General features: G+C 37.8%; 1 protein-coding gene across 1 annotated transcript in view; it reads right to left on the reverse strand.

Moving 5' to 3' along the window:
- Positions 1-4,209: 4,209 nt before the first annotated feature.
- The window catches only part of LOC126428370 (cytoplasmic polyadenylation element-binding protein 1-B), a 52,495-nt gene continuing 44,699 nt past the window's right edge, over positions 4,210-12,005 (reverse strand). Inside the window, exon 9 of the mRNA XM_050090298.1 lies at positions 4,210-4,485. Coding sequence (XP_049946255.1) covers positions 4,210-4,485 — 276 coding nt within the window. The remainder of the gene's footprint in view (positions 4,486-12,005) is intronic.

Consider the following 12,005-nt stretch of genomic DNA (forward strand, 5'->3'; position numbering starts at 1 on the left):
TCAAAAGTGTTCAATTCATAGTTGCCCAACAACTGCCTCGAATGAAAGGATATGCCACAATGTACCGTATCTCCACACATCCATCTAGAAGAAACAGTTGGTTAAACTAAGTATATAATTTTCTTTCAGTGCATGAAATTTTCAGACCTTAACCAGTCCTAGGACAGTTGCATACTTTTAAGAGGTTTTCCTCATAGTAAAGTCACTGAATATATGAGAAAAATACACCATCAGTCTACGAGTTAAAGAGTTTTTAATGAAATAATCCAAGGGTGTAAACATCACCCAAACTAGCAAACAATTTTTAGTTTAATACTGTATAATCTGGTACAGCACATTCTTCACTGCTCTTTTCGTACCTTGTAGGTTGAGCACTGAGGAGAAATTTTAGGTAATACACAGTATTCTTTTTTTTATTTTCAAAATTTTGTATATTTTCACATCTAAAATCAAACTACTGCGCGAACAAACTTTTGTCACAGTAACTCAATGAAAACCCGTTTCTTAATCTTTAAACACAGTCTGATTGGAGCATTAATAAAATGCTTTTCCAATTGGAACTATAAGTGCCATGGGTAGTACAATTTTGCCACTAAAATCTTATTAGCTGAAAATAAGTGCTTATCAGTTTGAACCTTTATTATTTCACGATGTTGTCTAACAACCAAGCACAACGAAAGGAAGCAAGTTGCAGAGTGGATGAAATCAGCTCCTCCTACAAACATTTCGTCTTCACTTGTCACAGGCTAACTGAATAAATTGCATTGTTTTTCTTGAACAGTATAACATGGAAGTCAGACTATAACACTGACCTGAAAGGTACCATTTCAAGTGAAAAACTGACCACCATATACAGTATCTAATCTTGCTCGAGTTTCAAGGTTTCAAATTGCAAAGAGTGGCACATACAACTATAGAATATTAACAAATGGCAGCTGCATTTTACCCTCAGAGAAGTTTATCGGTTCGTAAACTGAAGACACAGTCTTCCTGTATATCTTTACAAGTGCAGATCATCATCAATTCATCGTCTGATTTCCTATTAGCTAAGAGCTGTTGATATTATGAAGACTGTGTACCCACAAATGGAAATAAGTTTCCCTCTCCTGTGCCTCAAACAGCAGAAAATTCAGGTAAACTTAAGTCCCTGACAACTCACCACTGGCCATTTTACTGAAGATCAAATCTGTAAAATAACGTTCTCAATACTCATTAACAACAAAAAGCTGTTTTATCACACCCAGGAACTCTAAACACGACAGTTTTGTCCAAATTGCATAACTTCTTGCATTTTTGACTAAGTCCTATTTATCTATTTCAGTTTTAGAAATTACCTTTATTGAGTGGCGAGTTGCAGAAATCAATTCAGTCCCAAATATTCGTCTGTAAGTAATGCAAGCAATATCAACAGCTTCTTTTTGTCCTTTTCAGATCAAGCACAAAATAAACAATTTCAAAGAAATAATCTCGCATTTCACTTGTCCATCTCTCTGATAATATACAACACTGTAACTACCTCTCCACTGCAATAAATAAGATTAGAATAAAGCTCTATTTTGTTTAAGAAATCCTGACTGCCATCAATGTTGAATAAAATTTTTAAATGGATCAAAGTTGCTTAGAAGTAGGAGAAATATTTCAAAAATTAAATGGCTGCACATTCTTGGCAAACTAAAAAAGATTAACCACACCCAAGACATGCCTGAGCAGGCAATGCCTTATTATAACTAAACTTCATACACAGTTTAAAAACAAAGAAAATCATTACAGAAACAGTAGCTGAGGAATCACATCACTAAGTGAAGTGAAAGTATTTGGAGGGGAGGGGGGAGGAACTGAGCAACAGTCTATGGCTTACTTATATCATTCTGCATGGAATGAATGACTTCTTCCAATTTATCTACTAGATACTGCACTGAACAGCAACTATTTACATGGTTTCGTATCCAATATATTTTTGAGGTCTGGGAACAAATGATTTGTTATTTGCACACCTATTCAACAACTCTTCTTTGGATATTTGGTTTACATCAAAAGTATATACACAGAGAAGTTAGTTCTGTATTATGTGAATAATGTTAACTAGTTTATTTGAAAGATAATTTCAACAAAGCAGCAGACTTAAAATTTTGCTTAGCAATATAAAAGCAACCTCCCACCCCTCCAAGTAAATTCTTCCAGTAAATACGGGTTAAGAACTATAGACATGGCTCATTTTACACCTCTGTCAAAACATTCAAATGCACTATTGTAGTGGCAACCGTTTATTACAATTTTTCTTAACTTTGAGTAACTATTATTTACGGCACTACAAAGTGCAAGTTCAGTAGTAAGTATCAAACCAAGTAACAGAAATCCTGAATAAGCAATATTCAGACACTCTTGATGCAGTAAGGAGATGAAAGAATGAAATACAAGCAATAGCCCAATGGTCTACTTGCATATAAAAATAAGAGGTTTATTCAGTACCTTAATACATTTTACTATAGTAATGGCAACCACCTCTCATTATCTTTATCACTGGCTGGTGCCTACATTCCACCGAACATGGTAACTCACAGGAAGCAACAGTAACATCTTCCTTTGTACATAATAAGACTAGCTTCAATTTAGTCATAACATGTCTTATAATGAAACACCTCCAAATTGTATTATAAAATTAGGAACAATTACTGAATAGCAAAACTGTTTAACTGCACATTTTAAAAATTCTAAAATAATAATGTGTGTGCCAAGTTTTATGCAAGATTTTAGTACAAAGATCTTAATTGAAACAAATCTGACAGTGCTGCACAGATAAATATTTTATAGCTCCTAAAATTAGTTTTTATGTCTTTCCAAAGTCATAACCACAGCAGAATTAAACATAAAGACTACTGTTTTAGTTACTTTGTACTACTCCATGAACTAGTTAAGTACTACGGTGCCATGTTTTTGCTGCTGTTAACAGAAGGGGAGCCAAAATCTTCTGTAAAACTTGGTACACAGTATAAGACAAATTACAAAAGGACTACTTGAATTAGAAACATTCATAATATTATGCAATTTCTGTTAGCAGCGGCAGAAACAAGGCACTACGGCTGATTGATTGTGGAACAGTAAAATGACACAAACAATAGGCAAGTGATTAAATTCTGCTACTGTTACTATTTGGGGAAGGCATAAAAACTAAATTACAAAAGTTACTAAAGTTATATCTATGTGGTACTGTCAGATACGATTCAACTGCCAAGAGATCTTCAAACCACACAAGGGAGTTTTTATTTTGCAATAATGACTGAGTAGTTATATTCTTTCTGTTTTAAAATGACATAAGATTTGAGTACAATTTCTTCTCAGAAATTTATTCACTCTGCTGGCTATATTATATAGAGAGAACAGTCTTTTTATATTGATATAAGAAGAAATGATAAAAACTAAATAAAAAATCAAGAACAATGTGTATAACATTTCTGTAAATTAAAACCCTCCTGGTTTTTGTACTGCAATGATTCTAATCATACTCTCATATACAAATTCTTCCAAAATAAACATATTTACACAGTCGGGTTTACACCATTGCAGTATCGATAATGAAATAGCCAAAAGAATCCAAAGAACAGACCATTTCCAATCCAGTTCGTCATAAGCTTCCATCCAGTTATGTAAGTGGGTTAGCAAATGAGCAAGTTTTCTGCACCTCAAAATAAATCACGATTTAGTGTCACTAAAAAGAATTAACTCCCTTCTTAAATATAGCATCATAAAAACAAAACACAATTTCTCTCATTGTAAAATTAGGGTAAGTAATGCCAACTGCAGCAAAATAATTAAAAACTATAAGGATGCCATTTCGGGCAAATAATATAACTATTTAATATAAATAAAGTAATCTCTCTTCAAAAAGGAACATTTTTCATCAGTACCTCGCTTATCCTATTAAACTAGCAGCATTAATACTGATCAATGGAAAAAATTTTAAAATTAGGAAACTGAACACACAGGCAGCTCCTCAGTGTGGCAGATTGGCAACTTCTAATGCACCGACACATTTCCACATGCCCCCACACACGTACACAGCGATACCGACAGAAGTAATCCACACATACCGGGAGTACAGTGTCGAGTCAAGCTGCCTTGATACCTGCCACAGAGGTGCAGCACTCGTGTACAGCCTCCAGCACCACGTAACTTCAAATTCCCTCCCCACGACGTGCTCCGACGGACATCTCAGTTGATGAGAGTGGGAGGACTCATCGACGAGAAGGACGGGGATGACAGTGAAGGAGCCGAGAAGCCCGGCACGGAGATGGGGGCGGCACGGCTCCCTTTGGAGTTGCGCATCAGCGTCTTGTGCGTCTGCAGCTGCTCGCGCCCATCGTGGTGTCGGTGCCAACAGGTCCGGCAGAAGTAGCGGAAGCACACCATGTCTCGACAGAAGTAAGGCCCCTGCTGCAGGCCGCACGATGAACAGAGGGAGTCTTCCAGGTACGGGTCTACCTGCACCTGCGCATCGGGCACACTGTCGTCAGAGCACATTTCGTACTGTAACCGGCACTTTCGGTGATTTTTTTTTAACAGATATATTCTTAAGTAACTCAAGGTTTCGGAAAACAACTATGCAGAAATGCAGGAACTACAATATGTACAGAGGAATGACGTATCAGTGGATAGAGAACCTCTCAAAGTTTCTATATGTAATACATGCCATCGTTTAGAGAATGGATCACTGGAGGGCAGATGCATCAGAATGCGGCATATATCTGTGTGTGTGTGTGTGTGTGTGTGTGTGTGTGTGTGTGTGTGTGTGTGTGTGTCACCCAAATTCGCTAAATGAGATTCAATTGGAGAAGTTAAGTAATGATTTCATACTAAGTATCGGGTAGAAGCACCAACAGACAATTAGTACAACATATTCTACACAACTGACTGCTTATGTAGCACAGCGAAAACAGGCTGGATGTGAGTGCACAGAAGGTGGAGGATTTGCAGAAATCATTAGTCAGGAGCCCAAAGAAATACACTGTAGTTGAGATCCAAGAACTGCAGATCCCACAGTCAATTGTCTGTTAAGTCTGACACCCCCCCCCACCCCCACCCCCTCCTCTCTCTCTCTCTCTCTCTCTCTCTCTCTCTCTCTCTCTCTCTCTCTCTTCTTCAGGGGACGAAACAATACAATTCACCACCTTTTGTGCCATGGCTTTATCAAATGTTTACGGATTATTTTTCGTTGTGGAGGAAACTGACTGGTTTTATCACATTGTAGCAATGGATTATGCAACAATGAAGCAAAACATTGGATGCTTCTTTCTGCAAGAATACAGTGCTTCACCACACTTACCTTCCGATGTTGGCGTTCGCCTCTTTGTCACACTGCTTCAGCATCGATTGTATGTGTTTCCACCTTGACTCTCCTCCTCTTCAGTGGCCTCTGTAGTGACCCGACTAAACTCCACATCATTTCATCATCTATGGTGTTACATTGAATAATGTATGTACCTGCCCCAACTGCCAATTAAGTGTTTCGAGGACGGATAATTAACTGATTCACTGACACTGCTATGACACGTATGGCATATGTTTGACTATCATACTGACATTTGCTGTATCACAAACTGCGTGTATATTGAGTACTTGTTATCCAAGTTTTAAAGATGAGATACGCTCTATCCACTGACGTCTTACGGTTTTTGTGCAGTTGTCTTCTGTCCCAGAGGTACTTATGAATAACCCTGTACATCTACATACATATTCCACAAACGGCTTTACAGTATATGGTAGACAGTACAAGAATAAATGTTGAAGATGGTTGAATGTGCATCACATTTAATACTACACTATTTAATCACGTAAGCCGTCACACACACACACACACACACACACACACACACACACACACACACACACACACACACACACACACACAAAATGAAGAAGTAAAACAAATCTGAAATCCTGCTGTATTATGACATTTAAACTATCTCAATTAATATGGCTTCCACAAATTAACTATGTGGCTTAGCACAAATTCCTATTATGCAGTTTCGAACAAACATGACTGTACAGGTAACAGAAACTGCGCTAACGACCACCAGTGGCGGAGACAGAAAAACAACCTCAAGGATGGGGCACTGAAGATATCTTGTGTTACATTTACTTTTACCGTAATAAAAGATAATCAAGTCACATGCACAGTTTAAGTAAGTTTACATAAAACTGATTATACACATATACAAGACAATGCAATTTTATGATACCAAAGAGTTACAATTGAGGTTCTCTTCCTTAAATCATGAATTCTATACACCTATTCCTGAAAAATTGGTTAATTACATCGTCAATAGGACAATCAATGTCAGGGCGAGTGTTCAACACAGCTAATCCATAAAGTCGATCCTCCTCCATTGTCAACCTCAGCCATGTATCTGTACGCTCATTGTTGAAAAACTACTTTCTGCTGTAGCAATAGATGCAGGTAGATAAGCAAATATTTTCTACAGCATGTGCAAAGTAGAATAGTCAGATCTAGGACAAACAGACAACGCTTGCATAATAGAATAACGATCATTAAGTGTGTTCATGCTCGTTTGCTTGTACTGAAGAACCTCTCCCATTAGTCTGTTTAATCACGAAGAGTGTGATTCTTCTTCAAAGAACAGTAGTTCAGTTAAGCACTGATTCAATTTACATGCCAGATCATTACTGTTATGTTTTAGTAGTTGTGAAGGCAGAAGTATGTTGAATTTTAAACGATAAATATTTTCCTTCAGCAAAACGTTCCCTCATGTCAGTCGTAACATGGTCCAATGTGGGAATAAAAACAGTTCTTTTCCCACATGTCATAGCATCATCATTATGCTTGCAATTTTCCCTGTGTCTCTGTCTGCTGTAAGACGAGGTACACTCATCTCCATATCTAACTCTTCCATAACTGCCTTCGCCTCTTCAACAATAAAAGCAAATTGGCTATCAGCATTAGCTATCATGCCGTCATACACCTTGAGTGTCTAATCAAATTTTGCTTTTGCCATTGCGACATCCAAGCTAGGGTCTTCTAAGATTTTGCTGACTGGATGTGTTATGCTCATAATGTCACTCACTGTAAACAGACGGATGATAAACTAAATTAGAGAGAGCTCTAAGGAGGATACTGGCTTTGGCAGGTGTCGTTCTATCCCTCTAACACTGCATTTTTTTAAGAAATTTGCAAACTGCTCCAAGACCAGCTGCGAATTGAACAACAGCATCATGTCGCTCAACCCATCTAATTTGATAATGTGACTGCAGCGAGTGCTTTACGTGGCTCTTCAATGTTGCAAACCGCTTGCTAGATGCTGTAAAAAATGATACTACTTTTTCAATAGTACCATTTGAGTTTCTCACACTTTTAACTTTGCAATTGCGAGAGACAGCGAGGTTGAGCTGATGACTTCAAATAGTGCTACTCGCGTGTTGACAGCTTTCTTTCTTTTTTTTTTTTTTTTTTTTTTTTTTTTTTTTATTGTAGCCACAGCACCTTCAAATTCTGACATATTAACTGAGCAACCATCACAGCCTATACCCACACAGTTCTAGAGAGAGAGAGAGAGAGAGAGAGAGAGAGAGAGAGAGAGAGAGACAGACAGAGACAGAGAGACAGACAGAGAGAGAGAGAGAGAGAGAGAGAGAGAGAGAGAGAGAGAGAGAGACAGAGAGACAGAGAGAGAGAGACAGAGAGAGAGAGAGAGACAGAGAGAGAGAGAGAGACAGAGAGAGACAGAGAGAGAGAGAGATAGAGAGATATTTCACCAGTAATACTATGCTCTTAATCTTGACTCTTTAGGTTCATCGTCAATGTTTCCACTACAATCATTGTCTCGATGGATGATGACAAAACCCAAAAATCTTTTGTGTAATTTGCCATCACCATCAACATATCTTGCAGCTGAACTCAGTTGGGCGATGTGTGGTATGTCCATAGACTCACTGAAGATTATGCTGTAATAATGAGAATATTTGATTTCCTCCAGTACTCTCGATAACATCACTCTTTCACAGCGTGAAATAAGTTCATTACACATTTGATCTACTGGTCTCAAGGTGAGGTTTTAGTTGCAAGTCTCCAGCGCCAATTCTAAATCGTAGAAGAGCTCTCAAGTTTCCCTCATTACTCACTACACTTTTACAATCTTTTATGTTTTCTAATAGACTCCCATCATCTCTATGCCCCAACAGAGGAATGTTTTGCATTCCATGAAATAAGACTGATTTTATTATAGGTATAAGACAATCTCTGTTTTCTCTAATGCTTTCCATTCTCTGTCTTCACAATTGACGTATGACCTCAAGTTCGCGTATGTCTTGTGTCGCCAAAAATGTTGCATCTGTTGATGTTTCAATGGGGTCTTGAGCTGATAGAGGGTCTCAAGGCCACCATCTTTACCAGTAAGTTTGGCAAACTTTGTTAGTGGTTCAATCACAAGTTTCTTGGCTATAATGGATTTATTTCCTCCAACCATCTTATTATTCACAAAAATTGAACATTTTACGCAAAGAAGTCCCTTTTCAACTTATGAGAACACCAGAAATGGATACCGTTCAAAGTGATTATTGTGCACTTGTCTGCGTTCAACCCATCCCCTCTTGTTGCGCTTGGAAGTAGGAAAGATATATCCTTTTTCAGGTTTCCTTGGAGCTGCGAGAAGCTTGGGTTTTATATCGTCACTAATATCAAAATAATTGCCAATATCGGTGGGATTAAAGGAATCAGTCGAACTTTGTTGAGGAAGTTTCGACGAAGTGCTGTGCTCTGCCTGTACATCTGGTGGTGTGTGTGCGGCTGAATGATGGCCGGAATCTTCAGATGTTTCTGCTTTTCTTTTTCATATTACAGAATGATCCATTTTATTATACGGTTGCATAATAGGTAAATTAGATGCCAATTATTCTCGAATAAGCACTTTATTCGCACTGAAAAATTCAACGCTAGTACATTTAGCACTAAAACACACATGGTCACAATCCACGCATTTCTAATATCGCTAAGCAATACACTGACTGAAGTTTGTGGTAATAGCCAATAATTGAAGTTGTTCACTTTTTATCACTTCCAAGTTATCGTGACGAGTGTAGCTTCCAAACTGACTTCATGGCAGCGACTGCTTCCCTTATATATGCGGCTCTGTTGTTTCGAGAACATTCACTGCCATAATTTTTGCTTCCAGACATTTATGGGGTGTGAACTAATACCTACTGTGAAAGCGACAAGCAAACTTATGATCGATAATAGACGGGCAAGTTTCCAATGATGACATCTGGCAATTTGTGTGTGGAACTTTTATTGTTGCTTCTATTCCTGTCTAATGAATTTAATAGACGGCCTATATACGAGTGTGGTTTGGAAAGTTCTCTGAATCATCACAAGAGTTCAGCACAACTGCAATGAGTTGTTCACGTAGTATTCATTGTACTGTCGCCTGTAAAAATGTGCCACATCAGTGCTTTTGGAAGAGAGATGTGGCAGTGACGTGGCTCTGTTGTTTCCGCGTAGTGATTTTGCAAAGATGGGCGTGGGGGGGGGGGGGGGGGGGGGAATCTACATTTGAGCAGTGATTAAGTACTTCATAAAGAAATGTATGAAAGCAAAGGACATACATGCCGATTTCCAGAATACACTGGGGTACTCTGCTCCTTCACATTCAACTGCTGATAAGTGGACAAATGAATTTGAATTTGGTTGGGAGAGCTTAGACAATGATCTGCGCAGTGGTCGGCCAAGATGTGTCACTACACCTGAAATCATTGCAAAAGTGCACAAAATGGTCGTGGAGGATCGCAGATTTAAAGTGCGTAAAACTGCTCACACTTGCCGTATGTAACCTCAAACGGTGTATCACATTTTAACTGAAGAATTAGAAATGAAAAAAAAATATCTGCAAGATGGGTGCCGCAACTGTTGACAATGGATACTGTGCGCCCGCACACTTGCCGTCGCCATGGTAAAATTGCACAAACTTAAGTATGAATTGTTGCCACACCTGTCTTATTCACCTGACATGGCTCCGTCAGAATTCCATCTCTTCCCAAAACTTAAAATTTTTCTTGGTGGGCGAAGATTCACTTGAAATGAGGAACTGATAGCTGGAGTTAACAACTATTTTGTGACCAGGAGGAAACTCCTTTTCGAGATGGGATCAAGGCACTGGAACATTGTTGGACCAAGTGCATTAATCTACAAGGAGACTTCATTGAAAAACAAAAGTTTCAGTGATTTAAGTACTTTTTTCTATTCTGTTCTGAGAACTTTTCAAACCATTCTCGTAGTAACAATGTGTTTTTAGGAATCTTCTTGAAAGTCACTATTACCAGAGATATACTTGTCAATAGTTTCCCATACCTAACTCTTAATACGAGTTAGGTATGAGATACTATTGTTAAGTTATTAGTAAAAATTTTGTCTCTTATCAATACTTTTACTGAGAAGTTACTATGAATTACTATTACTAACACTTCACAATCAACTGATCACTCTCACTCTTGACTAATCTTCCCACTTTCACTTCATACAACTAGGACTTTTGACTTATTCATTCTTTGGCCTTAATATTTCTGCTTCTGAATGTGAACTAGCTTCATATTCGGTGAATAGTCTGTATTTGCAATGCTACATATCAAAGGTTCTCTGTACAAAAGAACAGTAGAATAATCGTAACTTTTCTCAAACAAATCCCAGAGAGAATAAGATATCAAAATCACTAGAATGGCCGCAACTTTTATTTTATGTATGTGTTAGCTATCTATGTGCCAGACAGAAACATATACAATACAATGACGCGGACGTGCGTCTACATAGGAAAGTACACAATAGAGTACAGGCTGACTGGTGGTGGCAGCGCAAGTGCATATATACTCAAGTATATAGACATGAATTGCAGAACACAAAGCATAAAACAAATTTTATTTATGTATGTGCCATTACAGCTTCACATACCATTAAAATCTTTCTTAAAATAACAACATCCAGACATGACAGTTAAAAACAGCTTTTCATGAAGGCCAGTGGTAATCAAATGATGGTCATAAAGCTGAAAATATACATTAACAGAGAGGGGGGGGGGGGTAGTGAAAATAAAAGCAATATTTGCTTAAGGAGCTAGCCACTACAATAATTAAATGTAAAAGGTATCACCTTGCCGAAGGTTTTATGCCATTAAAACTTAGTAACTGACAATTAGTATTTACATCATTTCATAAAAGAGATCATCATATATGTTGCTATAACGTAAAAATCAGCATATTGCTATCGTGCTAGTTATTGCTGGAGTCCAAGACACTATGTGTTGACATCAACTATTTTAATTTTATTGCAGTTATAGCCTGCTCCTTGAAAGGTTATTTGAACATGTAACTTTTGTGTCAAGTTATACAGGCAGCAGGCTACCACCAGCTAGCAGCCTTCGCCTCACACTCACCAGTCCCTATTTTGCTACAGCACTGCATATCCACATGTGTACGCTATGTATATGCTCAATGTTGCTATTCTTAAACATCCTAATGAACATTAGCTGTCCTGTCAACATGTACCACATTACAGCAACGTGATCTGTTACAAAATTATATAAATACTGGGTGTCGGTTACCAAGTTTAAATGGCATAATGCCTAAGGTTAGAAGATACCTTTTACATTTAGTCCTCTCAGTGGATAGTTTCTTGGACCTTTTATTTTCACTGCCACTTCTCTACATTAATGTATATTTTTGCTGAATCACAATCCTTCAATTACAATGGCCACAAACTATGAAAAGCTCTTTAACTATGTCATGTATGGATGCTGTTATTTTAAGAAAAATTTTACCAATGTGTGAAGCTGTAATGGCACCAACACTAATCAAGTATGCTTCAACTCATATTCTTCAACCCCGCTACAATATTATGTGCAGTTCTGTAAGCAGTTGTACGTTGCTAAAATGAGAAAAAGTCTGTTTTGTATATTATGTCTGAAGATGGCTAGATTGTTGAACAAAATTAGTAATCCAACCAAATGAAG

This window comes from Schistocerca serialis, chromosome 12 (genome assembly GCF_023864345.2).
Source record: "Schistocerca serialis cubense isolate TAMUIC-IGC-003099 chromosome 12, iqSchSeri2.2, whole genome shotgun sequence".
Taxonomy (NCBI): domain Eukaryota; kingdom Metazoa; phylum Arthropoda; class Insecta; order Orthoptera; family Acrididae; genus Schistocerca; species Schistocerca serialis.